Below are 22,051 nucleotides of genomic sequence, written 5' to 3'. Positions count from 1 at the left end.
TGTCCCTTTATGACTCTTTTTGAATATTTTTTCTTTTTTTTCTCCCCCAGAAATCAGCTCCCAAATCCCTGCCCTCCATCCCGAGGGAATTATCTCCCTGCCGGGGATTTGCAGGAATTCCATTTCCCCAGGAAAAGCCTCTCCGGCCCCAAAATAACTCCTGAGCTCCTCGGGGGATTTCGGCCAAATCCCGGCACAGCGGGAACGGCTGGGGGGCACTGGGGGGACTGGGGGGAACTGGGGGGAACTGGGGGGCACTGGGAGGTGCTGGGGGGCACTGGGGGCACTGGGGGGCACTGGGGGGACTGGGGGGAACTGGGGGGCACTGGGGGATACTGGGGGGCACTGGGGGGCACTGGGAGGTGCTGGGGGGCACTGGGGAGTGCTGGGGGGGACTGGGGGGCACTGGGGGGACTGGGGGAAACTGGTGGACACTGGTCACTGTGGGTGCTGCATATGGGTGGACACTGGTGGTCACTGTGGGTGCTGGACACTGGTGGTCACTGGTGGACACTGGTGGTCACTGTTGGTCACTGTTGGTCACTGGTGGTCACTGCTGGTCACTGGTGGATACAGGTGGTCACTGATGGTCACTGGTGGTCACTGGTGGTCACTGGTGGTCACTGCTGGTCACTGGTGGTCACTGGTGGTCACTGCTGGTCACTGCTGGTCACTGGTGGATACTGGTGGTCACTGGTGGTCACTGGTGGTCACTGCTGGTCACTGGTGGTCACTGGTGGTCACTGATGGTCACTGGTGGTCACTGCTGATCACTGCTGGTCACTGATGGTCACTGGTGGTAACTGCTGGTCACTGCTGGTCACTGCTGGTCACTGCTGGTCACTGCTGGTCACTGATGGTCACTGGTGGTCACTGCTGGTCACTGCTGGTCACTGGTGGTCACTGATGGTCACTGCTGGTCACTGGTGGATACTGGTGGTCACTGGTGGTCACTGCTGGTCACTGGTGGTCACTGCTGGTCACTGGTGGATACTGGTGGTCACTGGTGGTCACTGGTGGTCACTGCTGGTCACTGGTGGATACTGGTGGTCACTGATGGTCACTGCTGGTCACTGATGGTCACTGATGGTCACTGCTGGTCACTGGTGGTCACTGGTGGCTGCTGGGTGCCCCATTCCCACCCCATCCCCCCCAGCCCAGAGCTCCTCCTCAGCCCAATCCCGAGCCAGGGTGAAATCCCCAAATCCCCAATCCCAAATCCCCAAATCCCAAATCCCCAGACCCCAAATCCCCTCTTCCCTCTCCCCAGACGGCTCCTGGCCCCAATCCTGGCCCCAATCCCGGCCCTGCAGAGCTCCCCGGGTGCTGCCAGCGGGGTCCCCCGTGCCTCAGTTTCCCCAGCTCCTAAATCCTGCTGCTCTGTGGCCATGGGCTCTCTGAATCCCAGAACCCCAGGACCCCAGAATCCCAGAATCCCAGAATTCCAGAATCCTGGAGTCCCAGGAACCCAGAATCCCAGAATCAATTCCAGAATCCCGAAAGCCCAGAACTCCTGAATTCTGGAACCCCAAAATCCCAGAATCGCAGGATCCAAAGATGCCAGGATCCCAGACTCCTGGAATCTCAGAATCCCAGGATTCCAGAACCCCAGGAACCTCAGGGACCCAGAATCATGGAATCCCAGAATCCCAGAACTCCTGAATTCCAGAGGCCCAAAATCCCAGAATTCCAAAACCCCGGGATCCAAGGATCCCAGGACCCCGGAACCCCAAGATCCCATAATTACAGAATCCCAGAACTCCTGAATTCCAGAACCCCCAAAATCCCAGAATCCAAGGATCCCAGGACCCCAGGATCCTCTAACTCAGATTCCCAGGATTTACCAGGTTGGAAAAGCCCCTCAAGCCCAAGCATTCCAGGAATTCCTGGGACTCCTCCAGCCCCCCCCGAGCCCCTTCCAGGCGGGAATTTTGTGCCACAATTCCCAAATTTGCTCTCCAGAGTCAGGGATTCCTCCCGAAATCCCCGGTTCTGGAGAGGAAATTTGGGAATCGCGGCACAAGAAAAGGAACAAAGCCCCTTTGGGGAGCAGCTCCAGGGTGTGGCTGTGCCTCGGGATGTTCCTCCCCTCCAGTCCCTAATTAATCCCCTAATTAATCCCCCAATTAATCCCCTAATTCCCCAAATCTCCTGCTTTTGTCTGGCGCTTTGTTCTGGGGACAGAGGTGACACCGGGGGGACATCTGCCGCCGCCCCCGGGATTAGGGCGGGACCTCGGCACTCCCTCATCGCCGGTTAATCAATCCGAATTCATTAATTAATTAACCGAACCGCATTAATGAATCCCCGCATCGACAGTCGGCTGTTAACCCCAACATCTCCGGCGGGGTGCATGGAGCCGTTCCCAGCCTGGAAAAATCCGGATTTTCCCCCTTTTTTCCCCTCCCAATCGAACCCCCCCGAGTTTGGAATGTGCATTTTCCAAATTCCCTTCCCAAAATCCCGTCCCGGGGTTGTGGAATCCTGGGATTTTGGGGGGGTTCCAAAATTCAGGAGTTCTGGGATTTTGGGGTTCTGGAATCCCGAGATTCTGGGATTTTGGGGTTCTGGGCTCCTGGGATCTTTGGGTTCTTGGATCTCGAGATTCTGGAATTCTGGGGTTTTTTGGGGTTTCAGGAAATTTGGGATTTTGAGGTTCTGGGGTCCTGGGATCTTTGGGTTCTTGGATCTTGAGATTCTGGAATTCTGAGTTTTTTTGGGGTTCCGGAATTCTGGAATTCTGGCATTCAGGGATTTTGGGATTTTGAGGTTCTGGGGTCCTGGGATCTTTGGATTCTTGGATCCTGGGATTCTGGGATTCTGGGATTCTGGAATTCTGGGATTCTGGGATTTTTGGGTTCTGGAATTCAGGAATCCAGGAATTCGGGGATTCTGGGATTCTGGAGTTCCAGAATTCTGGAATTCTGGGATTTTGGGGTTCTGGGATTCAGGAATTCCAGAATTCCGGGATTTTTGAGTTCTGGAATTCTGGGATTTTGGGGTTCTGGGATTCAGGAATTCCAGAATTCCGGGATTTTGGAGTTCTGGGATTTTGGGGTCCCATCCCACCCCGATCCTTCTCCCAGCTCGGACGCGGCTCCAGGATTTCATTTGGGGCTGGGGGAGGCGCAGCCGCGTCCCGGTTCCTCCTTTCCCGGAGGGATTCGGGATTTTGGGGGGGAGTTCGGGGCCCCCCCGGCCGCTCGCGGTCTCCTGCTGCCACCTCCCGGCCTCGGGACCGAACAGAATTCCCGGGAATTTCGCTCCCTGCCGGCTCGGGAGTGCGCGATGGGGCTGCAGCAAATCCCACAAAAACCCCGGGAACTCGGGGAGCGTTTGGGGCTGGAACGGGGAGGATTTTGGGGCTGGAACGAGGAGGATTTTGGAGGTGGAACGAGGAGGATTTTGGGGCTGGAATGAGGAGGATTTTGGGGCTGGAATGATGAGAATTTTGGGGCTGGAATGATGAGAATTTTGGAGCTGGAATGAGATGGATTTTGGAGGTGGAAAGGGTTGGATTTTGGGGCTGGAACCGGGAGGATTTTGGGGTTGGAACGAGGAGGATTTTGGGGTAGGAACAGGGATTTTGGGGTTGGAACCGGGAGGATTTTTGGGCTGGAACGAGGAGGATTTTTGGGGCTGGAACGAGGAGGATTTTTGGGGCTGGAGCCGGGATTTTGGGGTTGGAAAGTGCATTTTGGGGTTGGACATTCCTCCCCAAAGCTCCCGGTCCTGCTGCTGGGCTGCCCGAGCTGGGCACAGCGGAGCCATCGCGATGTCCCCAAGTGTCCCCGGCGCTCGCTGCAAAGGGAAAGCAAAACCCCCCAAAAACCCCAAAATTGCCCTGCCGGGACCATCCAAAGGAATTCCCTCCGAGCTTTGGGGCTGCGAGCGCCGCAGCCCCGACGTGTCCTTGTCCCCTCTGCCACAGGGGCGGCCGGGGGTGCCAGCCCCCCCCGGAGGAGGAGGAGGAGGAGGAGGAGGAGGAGGAAGGAGCCGGGGCAGAGGAAGTCCCCGGCGGGCGCTCGCAGCCCCGAGGGGTCCCCGCTCCGCTCCGAGATGTCCCCGCGCGGGGGTCGCCGCTGTCCCCCCGCGCTGCTGGCGCTGCTGCTGGGCCTGGCCGGGAGCCGAGGTGAGGAGGGGGCGCGGGGGGCCCGGGGGGCTGCGGGGAATTGGGGAATCGCGGGGAATTGGGGAATCGCGGGGAATTGGGGAATCGCGGGGAATTGGGGAATCGCGGGGAGCAGCCGGAGCGGCGCTGGCCAGAGGGGCCCGGGGCATGGAGAGGGGCTGCGGCTGCGGCTTTGGGGGATTCTCCTCGCTTCTCTCAGCCCCCCCTTGGCCGGCGAGAGCCGAGCCGGGCCGGGCCCTGACGCGGGGCCGGTTCCCCTTCCTGGGCAGCGTTTCGGATGTGGAGTTTGCCTGAAAGTCGCGACTTCCCTGTCCCGACAGTTTCTGAAGCCCAGAGCTGCGACTTTTCCCTGCTCCCAAGCTCAGATCCCTCTGCCGAACCAGCCCCGTTCGTTCTCCCGGGATTTTGGGGCAGCTGGTGGTGACCCAAGGCCTTTTTTCCCCTAAGCGCAGCGATTTTGGGCAGTGGGGAGCAGAAAACCAGCGGGATTTGGGGGCTGGATTGATCCTGGAGCATCTCCAGGCGCCTGGAGCAGCCTCTGGCCCCACCTTGGCGGCTTTGGCGTCGTTGTTTCCCGGCCAGCTCCAGCATTCGCAGAATCCCAGGACCTCCGAGGCTGGGAAAGAGCCCCGGGGTCACCGGGCCGGGACCAACCCCCGCCCGGTGCCCCAGAATTCCAGAGATTCCCCGGACACCTCCAGGGGCGCGGATCCCACCCTCCCCGCGCCCCTTCCGCCGCCTTTTCTCCGTTGCGGGAGGAATTTTCCCCAATTTCCAGCCCTGGTCCTGTCCCGTTCCCTGGGATCAGACCCCAAATCCCCCCTGGCCGATCCCAAATCCCCCCTGGGCCCCCCTTTATCTGCAGGCTGAGCCCCCCCAGCCCCCTCAGAAGAGCTGGGGACCCCCTCAGCTCCCGGAGCAGCCGGGAAGGGCAATTCCCGCGTCCTGCGGCAATTCTGGCACCTGGAGCGGGGGAAATCCCTTCCCGATCAGCGATCCCCGCTCCCGCTGCCCCAGGGAAGGATCCTCCTGCATTTCCCGAATTTCCCGAGCCCCCGGGGGCGTCCCCACACCTGCAGCTCTGCCCTGGAGCCGCTGCAGCTCCCGGACAAACTCTGGATGCAGAGTAACCCCCGGGATGGGTGGGATCGGCTCCGGGGGCATTTGGGGCCATTTCGGGGCATTTCGGGGCCATTTGGGGGGCCTGGGCCGTGCAAAGGAGCCCCCAGAGCCGCCCTGACCACACGGGGCCGCAGGAAGCGGCGTGGGCCCTCCGGATGTTCCGCGGGTTTTATTTTGGGGGCCTTCGACATCCGGGGCTGCTCTGAGGAGAGAAAACCGAAAATGGACGGGAAAAGGGGCAGGGGGGGAGATTCCGTGGGACTGGGAGGGCGTGGGGTGGTGTGGGGAGAGGGGAACCCCTGGGAGGGGGAACGGACCCTGAGCAGTCCGGGATAATGGAAATTTGGGATGGGGAATGGACACAGAACCGGCCTGGGATAATGGGGAGAGAGAGAGGAACCCCTGGAAAGGGGAAGGGACCTTGACCAGTCTGGGAAACTGAGAAAAGAGGGGAAAATTCGGATAAGAAATGGACCTTGACCAGTTTGGGATAATGGGGAGAAAAGCGGAACTTTTGGGATGGGGAATGGACACAGAACCAGTGTGGGATAATTGGGAGAGAAGGGAAATTTGGGAATGGGGAATGGACACAGAACCAGTTTGGGATAATGGGGAGAGAAGGGAAATTTTGGGGTGGGGAATGGACATAGAACCAGTTTGGGAAAATGGGGAGAGAAGGGAAATTTTGGGATGGGGAATGGACGCAGAACCAGTTTGGGAAAATGGGGAGAGAAGGGAAATTTTGGGAATGGGATGGGGAATGGACACAGAACCAGTTTTGGATAACGGGGAGAGAGAGGAACCCCTGGAATGGGGAGCAGACCTTGACCAGTCTGGGATAATGGGGAGAGAGGGGAAATTTGGGAATGGGATGGGGAATAGATGCAGAACCACTTTGGGATGGTGTGGAGAGAGCGGAATTTTGGGGATGGGGATGGGAAATGGGCCCTGGGGCCAGGAGCGGCCTCGGTGGACGCTGCAGGTGCAGCCCAGGGGTGGCCCCAGCAGTGCCCGCGTCCCCTCTGGGACGCTCTGGAGCCGCTCCTGGGGTCTCAGCCTCACCCAGGGCTGCCCTGGCTCTGGTTCAGGACTCCCGGAATGCCAAAATCGAGATGTGACCCTGGGAGGATCGCTGTGCCTGGTGCCGGAGCAAACCCCGCCGAACTGGACAGAGATCGACTGGAAATGGGAAATTAATTCAGGATCGTTCCAGAAGATCCTGACAGCCCCCAGGGATGGAGATGCCTCCTATCCCAAAGATCCTTTCCATGGGAGAGTGAAATTCCATCGGGGGAACCTCTCCCTGTGCATCTCCCCGGTTCGCAGGGATGATAACGGGCTCTACTGGGCCGAGTTTGAGAGCAGCCAAAGGATTTCAGCCCGGTGCTTCCGAGTGTCCGTGTGGGGTGAGTGCCTGGGTCCTTCTGTCCCCTGTCCCTCTGTGTCCCCGTGTCCCTGTGTCCCCTGTCCCTCTGTCCCTGTGCCCCTCTGTCCCTCTGTCCCCTGTCCCTCTGTCCGGAGCTGAAATCCCAAATCCTGGAGCGGGATTGGGGCTGGTGCCGCCTGGCCCTCTGTCCCCCGTGTCCCTGTGTCCCCGTGTCCCTGTGTCCCCTGTCCCTCTGTGTCCTCATGTCCCCCTGTCCCCTCTCAGCCCCGCTGTCCCCTGTCCCTCTGTCCCTGTGTCCCCCTGTCCCCGTGTCCCTCTGTCCCCGTGTCCCTCTGTCCCCGTGTCCCTCTGTCCCCGTGTCCCCTCTCAGCCCCGCTGTCCCCGCAGACCCCGTCCCGCAGCCGGAGCTGAGATCCCAAATCCTGGAGCGGGAGCGGGGCTGGTGCCGCCTGGCCCTGCTCTGCTCCAGCCCCGGGAACGTCTCCTACAGCTGGGCCTGTGCCGGGGCTGGCCCGGGGCCGATCCCGGGGCCGATCCCGGGGCCGATCCCGGGGAGCCCCTCCCGGCTGCTCCGGAGCCTCCCCGAGGGCGCGGAACCCCAAATCTGCCTCTGCAACGTCAGCAACCCCGCGGGGTGGAGCGCGGCCCGCGCCGCCCTCACCTGCCCAGGTGAGCTCCCCGCGGCTCCCGGGGCCGCCAGGGACCCGCCGCGGTGGGGCTGAGCAGTCCAGGCCAGAAATGGGGGAAAAGTCGTGGAAAACATTTGGTAAAAATCGAAAATATGGAAAATGTTAGCCGGAAAATATTGGGTAAAAATCTGCTGGAAAATATTCGGTAAAAATAAAAAATACGGAAAATATTAGGTAAAAATAAAAAATATGGAAAATATTAGGTAAAAATCTGCTGGAAAATATTAGGTAAAAATCAAAAATACGGAAAATATTAGGTAAAAGTCTGTTGGAAAATATTAGGTAAAAATCGAAAAATTTGGAAATATATCTGGTAAAATTCTGCTGGAAAATATTAGGTAAAAACCTGCTGGAAAATATCAGGTAGAAATCATGTATATAGACGTAAATGATATAATTTCTAATTTAATTTTTGTGTGTAATATACATAATTTTTCTGTATGTGCTCTAAAATCTATACTTATGTACATAAAATCAATTCATTTATAAAAGATATACTTACATATATAACATATACCAATTTATATAGTACATTTATTTGTATAAATAATTTATACTTATTTTTGTATATAAATATACTTTATATAGATATAAAATGTACTTATTTGTATATATAAATCCATATTTTTTCTCATATAATATACTTATTTATCTGTAAAAAATGGACATTCTTCTGTATAAAATCTACAGGTATTTTTATATAAAATATGTACTTATCTATATATATATAATTGTACTTATTTATTATTATTTATTATTTATACTTATTGAATATTATTTTTAAGGTGTATTTGTTTACATATAAAACATAAAGGTATTTTTATACCTTTAATCCACAATTTTCTTACACATTTTTAATTCGTTATAAGGCAAAAATATCAATTTAAAAATTCGGGGGATCCTGGGACGTTTCGGGTGGGAAGAGACCCCCAAATCCCAGCTCAGTTCCAGGATTCTGGGATTCTTTTCCAGTCGTTCCAGAGAATTTCAGCGACTGGACCCTGCTGGCCGTGGCCGTGGCCGGGGCCGTGGGGCTGGCCCTGCTCCTCGTGGGCTTCTGCTGCTGCTGGAGGAAGAGGAGGAAGAATTCCCGGGAAGGTTTGTCCGGAATGCGGGGGCACGATCCCAAATTTGGGGGGGGGTCCGACCCCAAACCGACCCTTGGGACCCCAAAATCTGGGAGTTCTGAGCCCACATTGACGCTTGGAACCCCAGTTTGGGAATTCTGACCCGAAACTGACCCTTGGAACCGCAAATTTGGGAATTCTGACCCCAAACCTACCCTTGGAACCCCAGTTTGGGAATTCTGACCCCAAACCGACCCTTGGAACCCCAGTTTGGGAATTCTGACCCCAAACCGACCCTTGGAACCCCAAATTTGGGAATTCTGACCCCAAACCCACCCTTGGAACCTCAGTTTGGGAATTCTGACCCCAAACCGACCCTTGGAATCCAAATTTTGGAATTCTGACCCCAAACCGACCCTTGGAACCCCAAATTTGGGAATTTTGACCCCAAACCCACCCTTGGAACCCCAAATTTGGGAATTCTGACCCCAAACCGACCCTTGGAACCCCAATTTGGGGATTCTGGCCCCGCAGGGAGCCCCGGAACGCCCCCGGAGCAGGCGCTGACCATCTACGCCGAGGTGGGAGAGAAGAAACCCCGCCAGGACCCCGTGAGTGCCGGGATTGACCCTTCCCGCCCCAAATCTGGGAATTTTGGGGTCGGGAAACCCCCCCGAGGTCACCGAGGCCGCCCCGGGGCTGAGCCCAGCCTGGTCACTCAGTGTCCGGTCACTCCTCGGACACCCCCGGGACCGGGAACCCAAACCTCGGGCGGTTCCACGGCCGGACCGCGCTCCCCATGGGGAAATTCCCTCCGGGTGGGAATTCTGGGAACCCCAGGTTGATCCTTTCAACCGTTCCTGGCTTTTTTTGTGTCCCCAGGCCAGGACGGGCGAGGCCACCCAGGATGGAGCCACCATCTACGCCGTGGTCACTCCCAGGACACTGGTAGGGTCATCCCCGCGGGGCCCCAGGGATCCCCAGGCTGGATCCATTTTTAATTCCAAAATTCCCCATTTTTTATCCCCCAAATTTCCCAATTTTTATCCCCAAAATTTCCCATTTTTAATCCCCAAAATTTCCCACTTTTTATCCCCAAATTTTCCCATTTGTTATCCCCAAAATTTCCCACTTTTTATCCTCCAAATTTCCCTTTCTTTATCCCCAAAATTTCCCAATTTGTATCCCCCAAATTTCCCAATTTTTATCCCCAAAATTTCGCAATTTTTATCCCCCAAATTTTCCCATTTTTTATCCCCAAATTTCCCATTTTTTATCCCAAAATTTCCCTTTCTTTATCCCCAAAATTTCCCATTTTTAATCCCCAAAATTTCCCAATTTGTATCCCCCAAATTTCCCAATTTTTATCCCCAAATTTTTCCCATTTTTTAATCCCTAAAATTTCCCATTTGTTATCCCCAAAATTTCCCATTTTTAATCCCCAAATTTTCCCATTTTTAATCCCCAAATTTTCCCACTTTTTATCCCCAAAATTTCCCATTTTTTGCACATTCTGACCCTTTTTTCCCCCCAGGAGCACCCCAGGCACCAGGAGGAACCCGGGAATTTCACCATTTACTCCACGGTCCAGTTCGACCGGAGGGTGAGGCTGTCCTGGAGCGTCCCCAAGCCCTGGGGACACCAAATCCGTGTCCCCCCGAGGTTCTGGGATCCCAATTTCCCCCCCTTTTTCCCCACAGCCTTCATCCATCAAGAGGAAGAGGCTGAACCGATCTTTGGTCTCCACCGCCTACTTGGAGGTAATGGAAAATCCATCAGGGTTTTTGGGATCCAGAAACTGCCCCAAAATGCCTCAAAATGCCCCAAATCCGTTTCCTTGCAGGATAACGGGGGTTACAGGCGCTTGGGCTTCCCAAACCCCGCCGGCCACCAGCGCCCCTGAAACCCCGGAATTCCCATTCCCCGTGGAATTCTCCTCCTGGAAACTCCAGCGGCCACTGGGATCCATGGAACAGGAATATCCAGAAATTCGGGGGTTTTCCCCCCAAGATTCAACCCCCAGCTGCGCCTTGGAGCGAAGATTTGGGGATGGAAAACTCCGGAAGGGATGGATTTGGGATTGGGCCGGGGTGGGAATTCTGTGGGGTTTTTAAGGGTTTGGAAATTTGGGAATTCTTTTTTTTTTTTTTTTTTTTCTTGGTGAAGAGCTTGAAGAGGTTTGGGTTCACCAATCTGAGTTTTTGGCCAACACACCAATTTTGGGGTGGGTTTGGTCCTGGCGATCCCTGGAGTTGTTTGCTCATTTCCTGCTCAGAGATCTGGACTAGGAGGAGGAGGAGGAGGGCAAAAAAAGGCTCAAAACTTTAAAAGGTATTAAAACAATCTTTATTTACTGTTAAAATACTTTTTTTATTTACTGTTAAAATACTTTTTTTATTTACTGTTAAAATACTTTATTTACTGTTGAAAATAAAATAATAGGAAAATCAGAATATTTGGATTTGGATTGCTTATTCCCCACGCCCTCACCACCATTTTTCCTTTCCCACCGACAACATAAAGAGACAGAACCTGAGACTTTCAGCCAGTTTATAAACTCAAAAAAATCTTTCTTCATCTCTCTTGGGTAGAGGAGTCTCTCCTGCCGTGCCATGGGAAACAGTTCTTTCCTGGCTTTTAATTTTAATTTTAATTTCCATGAAACGAACAAAGTCCATTGCAAGATAGCCGTGGTTGCGAGGTCCGGCCGTGAGGATTTTGGCCGGACGCTCTCGGCCTTGTGGTCACTCTGGATTTTGGACTGGCCCCGTGGTCAGTCCTGGTGGCCCCAGGCCAACCTGGGGCCGTCCCCAGGCCAGAGGAAAAAGGGATTTTCTTGGGCTTCCTTGGTTTCTCTAAAATCTGCTTTTCCACAGAGGCGTGTCCAGCTCCGCTCAGCGGTGTCAATCACAAACCCAGCCCGGTGATTGGCTCCTCAGACCCTGCCAGCGGGTTGGCTCCGCCCCCACAGGGAACCAACCCCGCAGCTCTCCCCCAGCTAAAAACCTGTCAAGGCAGAGTCAGGAGAACCCCAAATCCACCCCAATTCAGCCCCAAATCCGCCCCAAATCCGCCCCAACTCTGCCCCAAATCCGCCCCAACTCTGCCCCAACTCTGCCCCAAATCAGCCCCAAATCTGCCCCAAATCAGCCCCAAATCTGCCAAATCCACCCCACCCTGGCTCCGTCCCCCTCCCGGGTCCCACCTCCTGCTCCCCAGGGCTCCAGGGATGGTTTTCCATGCTCACCTCTGGATTTGCAGTAGTACACGAGGAAAATCGATAACAGCGACGCGATTTCAACCCCGGCTACGGCGCCGATCCTGATCCAGCTGCCGGAGTGGGCACCTGGAAATGGAAGAAGATCCCTCCCCAAATAAATCTGTCTCTTTCTGGCATTGGGGCCGAGGGAATTTGGCCTCAAATTCCCAATCCCGCCCTGATCCCTCATTCCAGGGGATCTCACTCCAAGCCAGGGCAGAGGCGGCGCTGGATGAGGACGAGTGGCTTGGGAGAGGCAGCGGCAGGAGAATCCCAGAATCCCCAAATTCCCAAATTCCCAAATCCCCAAATCTCCAAATCCCACAGTTGTTGGGTGAGAAAGGGACTCTGGAGATCTCCCAGCTCTGCCAGGACAGGGTGACCCAGAGCCGGGGACACGGGGACAGGGCCAGGTGGGTTTGGGGTGGCTCCAGAGGGTGACACTCCGTGGGAAGAGGTCCTCAAACGGAGGTGGAACTTCTTGGGGTTGGGTTTGTGGCCATCACGCCTTGTCCTGTCGCTGGCATGGACATGGAAAAGCTGCCCCGGGCACTTGGGGACACTCAGGGACACTCGGGGACACTTGGGAGCATGGCTGGGCATGGGCAGGGCTGGACATGGGCAGGGCTGGCAGCTTACCTGGGCTGGGAGGGTGCGTGGAGTTTCCTGGTGAGGGGAGAGAACAGGGACAGGGGTCAGAGCTTCCCTCTGCATGCCAGGGAGAGCCAGAGCCCCGGACAGAGGGATCAGCCCATCCCATCCCTAAATCCCAATGTTCCCATGGCTCTCAGGGATCAGGATCAGCCCAGCCCATCCCCAAATCCCAGCTTTTCCTGCTCTCAGGGATCAGCCCAGCCCATCCCCAAATCCCAGCTTTTCCTGCTCTCAGGGATCAGGATCAGCCCAGCCCACCTTTCCCCACCTGTCCCCGGCTCTCACCTGCGCAGAGCACCCCAGGGTTGGTGATGGTGACGCTGCTGCTGCTGACGGGGTTCCGGGCCGTGCACGTCAGTGACTCCAGCTTGTCCCAGGATGATTTGTTCAGCGGCAGCAGGGGCCCCTCAGCCCATGGCTGATCCCAGGTGTAGGAGACGTTCCCGAGGCCGGCGCCAGGCACGGAGCAGCGCAGGGAGGAGCTGCAGCTCCCGCCCGAGCAGTTCTGGGCCTCGCAGGTCACCGTGGGCTCTGCCAGCTCCTCTGGGGGCACAGGGGCGTCACAAACCTCTCCTTTAGTATGAAACCCCCCAAAACAGCACCAAAAGCACCCCCAAAACAGCACTGAAAGCACCCCCAAAGCAGCACTTACTGAACACCCGCAGGGTGAAGTTGGATCTTTTATCCTCAATGGTTACAGAGTAGGTCCCGGCATCCTCCATCCTCAGCTGGGAGATGGTGAGCCCGAGGCCGTTCTCAGAAACAGCAAAACGGGTTTTGAATTTGTCTTTGAAAAATATGACTTGGCGAGGATCATTAAATGCCACAATCACTATGGCTTCATTCCCAAAAAACCAGAGTGATACATTTCCATGTGCACTTTGGGTGCGGAAGGTCACAGACCCGCCCAGGACCCCGATCACCTCCTTGGGGTCACTGGCACTCACTGGGGAGAGAAAATGGGGAGGGAACATGAGATGGGGGTGGGATGGAGGTGGGATGAAGGTGGGGTGAAGATGGTGATCAAGTTGGGATGAAGCGGCTGAACCCAGAGGATGAAGTCGCTGAACCCAGAGGATGAAGCAGCTGAACCCAGAGGACGAAGCGGCTGAACCCAGAGGATGAAGCGGCTGAACCCAGAGGATGAAGCCCATCCGGGCTGGGGCTGTTTGGGGGCTCATGGGGGGCTCATGGAAGGGTCCCTGGGTGAGGGAAGAGCGCGAGGCCACCCCCAGGCCGAGCCCCCGCAGCCTCGTGAGCAGCCTCGCGCCAGGGAGGCTGGAGAGGAACTGAGAGGGAAAGGAGAATGAGGAGGAGCTGGAGACAGCCTGGCCCTGGGCACTGCCAGGGCTGCGTGGGGCAGCTCCACCACGGCTCCTCCAGGCTGAGCACTGCCCGTGGCCCCGGGAAGGGAACCTGGAAACCGCGGACTCGCCCCAACAGCTCCATGAACTTCTCGTGTTGGGGGCACCAGACCAGGTGGGATCTCAGCATTCCAGGTGGGATCTCAGCATTCCAGAGATGAGAACCCTCCCACGCTCCTTTGGATGCAGCCCAGGAGAAGGTCCAGGATCCCTCTGGACCCATCCCTTCCCTCCAGTGACCACAGCACGGCCTTGGCTCACCAATTCAAGGAGGAAGGAGTTGTTTTTGTTATTTTCGCAACTTCCCATTTCCAATTAACTGTGTGACCCCATTTATACTGGGAATGGAGTTCTCCTTCTCAGTTTTTCTAACAGGGAACTGATCCTGGCTCAACCCTCAGGTCGGGGTCTGGCTGCCTCAGCCTCAGCCACCTCTGGGACACGGACAGAGGCGTCTCTCTGAGCACGTGGCAAGAAAAAGCTGCAGGTGAAGACAAACTCGCAGGAAATTTACTGAATAATGCAGCCACCAGGTGGTTCATGTGCTAAACCCCTCAGAGGCTGTGGGGAAGGGCTGGGGCTGAACCTTGCCCAATTCCCTTCATTTAAGCCAAGAAACACCCCGGGATGAGACCTCCAAAAACCGGGAGGCAACGTGGAGAGGAGCAGGAGCTGAAGGCAGAGCAGGGTGTGTGGAGAACATCTGGAGCAGAGGCTGGACCAGAGATGGACACAGAGATGGACCCCGGAGATGGACACAGATATGGACACAGAGATGGACACCAGAGATGGACACAGAGATGGACACCAGAGATGGACACAGAGATGGACACAAGAGATGGACACAGATATGGACCCCAGAGATGGACCCCAGAGATGGACCCCAGAGATGGACACCAGAGATGGGCACCAGAGATGGACACCAGAGATGGACCCCAGCCCTCTCCCAGCAGGTTTCCATGGCATCAGGAGCTCCACGGCAGCCCTGGATCCCAACACTGGGCACAAATCCACCCCATGGAGCTGCTCTGCTGGTCCCAACCATCCCTCGGCTCCAAAAACCCCAAAACCACCCCAAGTTCTCCTTCCCAGGGGACAAGGAGCACCTGGCACTCACTGGTTTGGTGGAGGAGCACAAGGATGGCGAGATGAAGGATCCAAAACACCTCCATGGGTGTCCAGAAACGGAGAGGACTTGAGGGCATCAGCACCCAAAAATGGGCACCACAAAGAGGAAGAGGAAAAGTGCCTGGGTGGTTTTTTCAGTGCCTGGGTGGAGGGGAGGGCTTTGGATGTGGTTTGTGACAAAAATGACGCATCAAGAAAAGGCAATTAGCACTTCAACGCGAATTTCAGGTGTTTAAACAAAAAACCCACTCCGTTCCCAAGGAGAGGTGAGGGTGGGACGAAGCGTGTCACCGTGGCCGCGTGTGACAAATGGCTCGGGTGCTCGGACCAGCCTGGAGAGCGTTATCCCAGAGGATGTCACGGCTCAGGAACCGGCGCCCATGGACTGAGGCCTTCAATCCTCCCTGAGGAGCGAGGCTGAGCCCAAATCGTGGAATGGTTTGGGTGGGAAGGGACCTTGAAGCTCATCCTGTGGGCAGGGACAGCTCCCACCACCCCCAGGCTGCCCCAAGCCCTGTCCAGCCTGGCCTTGGGCACTCCCAGGGATGGGGAATCCATGGAACCACCTGGGCCAGGGAAGGACTGATCCCTAAAATCCCGTCTAAAACCCCCATGGAACGGGCCCAAAACGCCTGCAGGCACAGGGTGGGATTTTGGGGTGTCTGTGCAGGGGCTGGATATTTGCGGACGTTTGGACATTTGCTAATATTCGTAAATATTTGATTTTTGGGCTCTTTGGCTCAGGATATTAATATCCCGTGCAGGATATTTCAAAATTCCACAATTTTTGCATCCCTCGTGGCATCACCTCCCCCTGACGGCCTCGGGTGACAGCACAAGGAGCTCTGTCCTTACTTTGGGGACACCTGGGATGGGGACACGGCTTCAGGTCACCCTCAGCCTTTTGTCACCTTTGTCACCTGATTTTGGGGTTGATTTCCATCACTTTGTCCCCCGATTTTGGGGCGGATTTTTGTCACCACTGGACCCTGATTTTGGGTCCGAATTTTGTCACTTCGTACCTGATGCAGCGGCTGATTTTGTCACCTCTGTCACCTGATTTGGGGTTGATTTGAACAGGAAGCAAAGGGCAGGAAATGGCTCTGGGTTCTCTTTATTTGCCTTATTTGAGCTAAAAACCCTCTGGAGGCTGGATGTGGGATCAGAAAAAAAACCCTAAAATCCCCCTGGTGGCTTTAAGGGGGCTTGAGGGACAGAAATATCTTGAATGTTCATAGAAATATCTCCAATATCCATGAAAATCTCTCATCTAAAGGGGGATCTCATTAATCCATAGAAGCACCTCCAATTGTAGTGGTTTCGGTTCGTGACCAGGCAGAAACACCAATTCAGCGAAGAGCTTTGGGTTCACCAAACTGAGTCTGGCCTGGCTGCTGAGTCTGGCTTGGTTTAGTCTGGCCTGGTTTAGTCTGGCCTGGCTTGGTTTATTCTGGCCTGGTTTAGTCTGGCCTGGCTGCTGAGTCTGGCTTGGTTTAGTCTGGTCTGGCTTGGTTTAGTCTGGCCTGGCTTGGTTTAGTCTGGCCTGGTTTAGTCTGGCTTGGTTTAGTCTGGCCTGGCCTGGTTTAGTCTGGCCTGGCCGCTGAGTCCTGGCCCTCCCCAGCCCAGCCAGGCTCAGGTGAGCATCTGCAGAGCCCGGGCTGTCACGGCTGAGATGGACACACACTTGTGCAAAGACAGGAACGGTACCTCCTTTATTATTACAAACTGTTGTTACAAAATTGTTATTACAAATTATTACAAATTGTTCCTAAGTCTTAGTAATGGTACCTCCTTTATTACCACAAACTGTTTTCAAGTTTTTTACCCCTAAACCAAAGGGGTGATATAGATATTTAGCTACACCAAAACAGGTGATTGCATTCCCTTGAGAAATCAAGACCTTATTGCATTGTACTCGTGCAAAGATGTGAATGTCAAGTACTGAAACGGTGGTGTTTAAACACTGCTGTTCCCTGAGGCACGCATCCTCTCCCTGCAAACATCCCTGGTTTTGTCTGTACCATCAGTTTCCATGCTAATGGCCTTGCCTTCTTCACTGCTGTGGGTAAACTTGTGTTTTATCAATTTGTTCTTCTGCGGGCTCAGTTGTTTGTAAACCAGCGGCTGAGCCCGTCCATGCTCTCAGTGTTTCCATTCTCCCTCTAGTGAGAGAAGGGGGACAAAATGGTGGCGGGTAGAGGGGCAACATGAAGGCACAAAATGCTGGCGGGTAGAGGGGCAACATGAAGACACAAAATGCTGGCGGGTAGAGGGGCAACATGAAGACACAAAATGGTGGCAGGTAGAGGGGCAACATGAAGGCACAAAATGGTGGTGGGTAGAGGGGCAACATGAAGGCACAAAATGGTGGCGGGTAGAGGGGCAACATGAAGGCACAAAATGGTGGCGGGTAGAGGGGCAACATGAAGGCACAAAATGGTGGCGGGTAGAGGGGGAACATGAAGGCACAAAATGGTGGCGGGTAGAGGGGCAACATGAAGGCACCGAGGTCAGTGAAGAGGAAGCTGGCACCCAGATGGGAGGGGTGAGGAGATGCCTTTAATTTTGGGCTGAGAAAAAGAGAGCCTTGGACAGCTCATCTTTCTGACAGTGCCCCATAAACTGACACGGCCCACGAACACAGCTCGGGAAAAGCTCGTGGAAAATGGGAGGAACTTCCTGATTGCAGATTTGCTTGGGCGGCTGCTGTTCCTGGAGGGAGCCACGAGAGAACGGTTTTCCTTGTGGGGAAGTTGCCACAACATTAACCAGAGGGACTTCTCTCCCAAAGTGAAACGGAGAAAGGCAGTTCTAGAGGTAAAAAACTGACTGAAATTTTAGGTTTTGTCTCTTTGCTTTATCAGTGGGAAAAGAAAAGTTGCAGGGGGAAGAGGAATTTTAATTGTTAGTGTTCCTTCATTTTAGTCGCCGTTAAATAAATATAAAAACAAACTATAAAAATAAATAGAAAAGTAAAAATAATAGGAAAAAGAATAAATAAATAAATAAATAAATATCTTTTTCTTAATAGTGTTTTCAAGTTCTGGCCCTGCTTTGCCATTCCCTAATCCTACCTCCCGAGAAGAAAAGGGCAATTACATTCCAGTGAGTGGTGTTGAAATTCTCTCACCAGAGAGAGACGTAATTCTCTCTGCCAGGATTTTTCCTGGGGAAGGGAGTGACAAAGCTCAGAGAGAGAGAAGAGAAAACAGTTCCTGCCTCTGCTTGCTGCCTCTGTTGTTTGGCACACGGGAAATGTGTGATGGGGATTGTTTACCAAGAGTGACAGAGCTGTTAGCTGGACTCTGGTGATGGTTTTTTGGGTGGATTGGCCAGTTAAGTCAAAGCCGTGTCGTGACTGTCTGGTAATGGTCATGGGTTTTTCTAGTTAGTGTATAGTACTCGTAATACAGTACAGTATAGATTAATAACAATAATATAGTATGGCTTAATAACAATAACAAAGTATGGCTTAATAATAATAATAATATAGTATGGCTTAATAATAATAATATAGTAGAGATTATTAATAATATAGTATATCTTATTAATAATAATTATTAAGCTATACTATATTGTTATTATAGCTCAATAATAATGAAAATATAGTATAGCATACTAAAGCATTTTACTCAGCCTTCTGAAATCAGGGAGTCAGGGCACATTATTCCCACAACGGGGCTCGTGCTGCCGCTAGTGATTGGTGGCAGCTAATCACTAAGCCCATGACACCAATTTCAGTGCATTAACCGAGAAATCTCAAATTAGTGAACCAAAACTGCTCCACAAAATCGGTGTTTCTGTCCAGTTTCAAACTGAAGCTGGAGGAACCGTTCTCTTGTGGCTGCCTGGAAATCTGCAATTGTGAAGCGCTTCCATTGTTCACAGCCACCCCACAGCTGCCTTCAGGGGCCATGTCAGCTTCCTGGGATGATATTTTTCAGGTTGAGCTATTCTAGCATAAAAACAAAAGTTCTTTTAATCCGCCTCCGGGAACAGAGGGCAAGGTTTTTCACCTTTCTCATCCCTGTCTGTTCAAACTTCTCATTGGATCACAGCTACTGCAACACCTGCTCATTCCAATGCTGGTGCTTTTGCTCATGGCTGTGGTTGAATGCTACATCCTCCCATGAATTATAGGGAAAAAACAAAGTCTGATGTATCAAATACATCTTCACCACAGCCTTACAAAAGCATTTCAGCCCAAGACCAAGGCATCTCCTCAATCCCCTCCCATCTAAAATTTGATTCCCTCCTCACTGACCTCAGTGTCCCACGTTGTTTTCTTTATGCGCTTTCACCTTGTCCCTTCCTCATCTGGGAGAGAATTAGTGTTTGTAGGTCTGTTTGCTCTCAAGCTTTGTAAACTGAATCAGTTTTCGTAGTGTTGTACAGCACCAAAGGGTTGATCTGCTTCTGGCTCAGATTCCTCGGCCTGCCTCTCGCCGTCCGTCAGGCGGTCCCCAGTGGCACCGTGTGAGTGGCCAGCGCTGCTCCTGCGCCTTTCCTTCATCCAGAGCACCGCTAAAAAGGGAAAAAAAAAACCCAACCTGCTGTGGCTGCTTTGGCCCTTCTGTCTGCAGCACCCCTGGCTGAAAGCGGCCAAGCACAGATCGCTGCAGGTGTGCTGAGAGAGCGGCGGCTGCGCGGCGCTGCCCCGGCTGCGAGGATTTTGGAGCTGCCCCCAGTGCTGGCCCCGAGGCTGCTCCTGGCACTGGGACAGTCCCAGTGGCTGCTCCTGGCACTGGGACAGCCCCGGTGGCTGCTCCTGGCACTGGGACAGTCCCGGTGGCTGCTCCTGGCACTGGGACAGCCCCGGTGGCTGCTCCTGGCACTGGGACAGTCCCGGTGGCTGCTCCTGGCACTGGGACAGCCCTGGTGGCTGCTCCTGGCGCTGGGACAGTCCCGGTGGCTGCTCCTGGCACTGGGACAGCCTTGGTGGCTGCTCCTGGCACTGGGACAGTCCTGGTGGCTGCTCCTGGCACTGGGACAGCCCCGGTGGCTGCTCCTGGCACTGGGACAGCCCTGGTGGCTGCTCATGGCGCTGGGACAGCCCTGGTGGCTGCTCCTGGCACTGGGACAGTCCCGGTGGCTGCTCCTGGCACTGGGACAGTCCCGGTGGCTGCTCCTGGCACTGGGACAGCCCCGGTGGCAGAAACCTCAGCCCAACCCCGCACCAACCTGGCCACGTGGGGCCAGCCAGGAACCCGTCCCCAGGCCAGAGGAAAAAGGGATTTCCTTGGGCTTTGTTGGCTTTTAAAAAATCTGCTTTTCCACAGAGGTGTGTCCAGCTCCTCTCAGCGCTGTAGCCGGGTGTCAATCATCGGAGCCAGACAGATGATTGGCTCTTCAGGCCCTGCCAGCGGATTGGCTCCGCCCCACAGGGAACCAACCCCGCAGCCCCCGGGCTCTCCCCCAGCCAAAAAACCCAAGAATCTGTTAAACCACGAGGGGAGATGAGACAGAGCCAGGAGAACCAAAATCAGCCCCAAATCAGCCCCACTCTGGCTCTGTCCCCCTCCCAGGTCCCACCTCCTGCTCCCCAGGGCTCCAGGGATGGTTTTCCATGCTCACCTCTGTTACAGCAGATCATGAGGAAAATCACTAAAAGCGATAAAAACGCTAGAGCTCCAATCGCGAACACGATTGAAACCAAGCTGCTGGACTGGGCACCTACAAAAGAAAGAAGATCCAGGGGCAACAACCCAAAATAAATCTTCTCTTTCTGGCATTGGGGCAGAGGGGATTTGGCCTCAAATCCCGCCCTGATCCCTCATTCCAGGGGATCTCACTCCAAGCCAGGGCAGAGGCGGCGCTGGATGAGGACGAGTGACTTGGGAGAGGCAGCGGCAGGAGAATCCCAGAATCCCCAAATCCCCAAATTCCCAAATTCCCAAATCCCCAAACCCCCAAATCCCACAGTTGTTGGGTGAGAAAGGAACTCTGGAGATCTCCCAGCTCTGCCAGGACAGGGTGACCCAGAGCCGGGGACACGGGGACAGGGCCAGGTGGGTTTGGGGTGGCTCCAGAGGGTGACACTCCGTGGGAAGAGGTCCTCAAATGGAGGTGGAACTTCTTGGGGTTGGGTTTGTTGCCATCACGCCTTGTCCTGTCCCTGGCACGGACATGGAAAAGCTGCCCCGGGCACTTGGGGACACTCAGGGACACTCGGGAGCAGGGCTGGGCATGGGCAGGGCTGGACATGGGCAGGGCTGGCAGCTTACCTGGGCTGGGAGGGTGCGTGGAGTTTCCTGGTGAGGGGAGAGAACAGGACAGGGGTCAGAGCATCCCCAAAACAGCACCAAAAGCACCCCCAAAACAGCACTAAAAGCACCCCCAAACCAGCACCAAAAGCACCCCCAAAACAGCACCAAAAGCACCCCCAAAACAGCACCAAAAGCACCCCCAAAACAGCACTTACTGAACACCCGCAGGGTGAAGGTGGATCTTTTATCCCCAATGATTACAGAATAGGTCCCGGCATCCTCCATCCTCAGCTGGGAGATGGTGAGTGCGAGGCCGTTCTCAGAGACGGCAAAACGGGTTTTGAAATTGTCTTTGAAAAATATGACTGGGCGAGGATCGTTAGATGCCACAGTCACTATGGCTTCATTCCCAAAAAACCAGAGTGATACATTTCCATCTGTGTTTCCGTCTGTGCTGTGGCTGTGGAAGGTCACGGAGCCACCCACGGTCCCAGCCACCTCCGTGGTGTTGCTGGCTGTCATGGTTTGAGACTGGGACAGTGCCAGTGCCCCCATGGGGATTCCTTCTCCCTGGTTTCTGCTGTGAGATGTGATCAGGAATAAGCAAAGCAGGCTCCAGCTTAGGAAAGAAAAGAAAACAGAACTTTATTAAATACACTACAACTATAGATAAAAGGAACACACACACAGGGAAAATGAAAACTTCACAAATGCATTTCCTCCTCCCCCCACCAAATTCCCAACACAATACATCTATTCCCCAAATCACCAACTCTTAGTCCAGCACAACTCTTCAAACAATCAATCCTCAGTTCATCAAGAGGAGAGGAGTCCTTCTTGTACCATGGGCTTCCCCTGGAAACACAGCTGAAGCCTCGTGTGTTCCTGTGTCACTCATGGCACCGCCCGGAGTACATCTGCCGTCGTGACCTCTTCCTTTCATGTTCAGTGCTCTCACCACTGAACATGGACCAGAGCTGCTTCTAGGGCTGTCTTTTTTTAAGGATGCTCTGTCCCAATCCAAAAAAGGCACAATCTCTCCT

General features: G+C 54.2%; 2 protein-coding genes across 4 annotated transcripts; one reads left to right on the top strand and one right to left on the bottom strand.

Moving 5' to 3' along the window:
- The first annotated feature begins 1,634 nt into the window (after positions 1–1,634).
- On the top strand, positions 1,635–10,698 carry LOC139584947 (natural killer cell receptor 2B4-like). 2 transcript variants are annotated; one of them, XM_071417308.1, is made up of 9 exons: positions 1,635–4,132; positions 6,343–6,660; positions 7,029–7,310; positions 8,303–8,428; positions 8,932–9,008; positions 9,280–9,345; positions 9,932–10,000; positions 10,098–10,157; positions 10,241–10,698. In XM_071417308.1, exons 1-9 carry the CDS (start codon positions 4,060–4,062, stop codon positions 10,298–10,300), a joined length of 1,131 nt encoding a protein of 376 aa, XP_071273409.1. In that variant the 5' UTR covers positions 1,635–4,059; the 3' UTR covers positions 10,301–10,698. The 2 variants fall into 2 exon arrangements, with proteins under 2 accessions (XP_071273409.1, XP_071273408.1); XM_071417307.1 differs by lacking the exon at positions 1,635–4,132 and having other exon boundaries at positions 5,544–6,660.
- A 22-nt stretch (positions 10,699–10,720) lies between these two features.
- On the bottom strand, positions 10,721–21,603 carry LOC139584949 (SLAM family member 7-like). 2 transcript variants are annotated; one of them, XM_071417310.1, is made up of 6 exons: positions 14,792–14,930; positions 12,963–13,256; positions 12,596–12,853; positions 12,296–12,322; positions 11,645–11,743; positions 10,721–11,403 (listed from the first exon to the last, which is right to left on the bottom strand). In XM_071417310.1, the coding sequence occupies exons 1-6, from the start codon at positions 14,877–14,879 to the stop codon at positions 11,396–11,398; spliced, it is 774 nt and encodes a 257-aa protein (XP_071273411.1). In that variant the 5' UTR covers positions 14,880–14,930; the 3' UTR covers positions 10,721–11,395. The 2 variants fall into 2 exon arrangements, with proteins under 2 accessions (XP_071273411.1, XP_071273412.1); XM_071417311.1 differs by lacking the exons at positions 12,963–13,256; positions 14,792–14,930 and adding an exon at positions 21,224–21,603.
- Between the last annotated feature and the right edge of the window lie 448 nt (positions 21,604–22,051).

The sequence above is a fragment of the Agelaius tricolor genome, unplaced genomic scaffold (assembly GCF_023055355.1).
Source record: "Agelaius tricolor isolate 1412-34295 unplaced genomic scaffold, bAgeTri1.0.p SCAF_69, whole genome shotgun sequence".
In the NCBI taxonomy this organism is placed as follows: domain Eukaryota; kingdom Metazoa; phylum Chordata; class Aves; order Passeriformes; family Icteridae; genus Agelaius; species Agelaius tricolor.
This window is presented reverse-complemented; position numbering and strand designations above follow the sequence as displayed.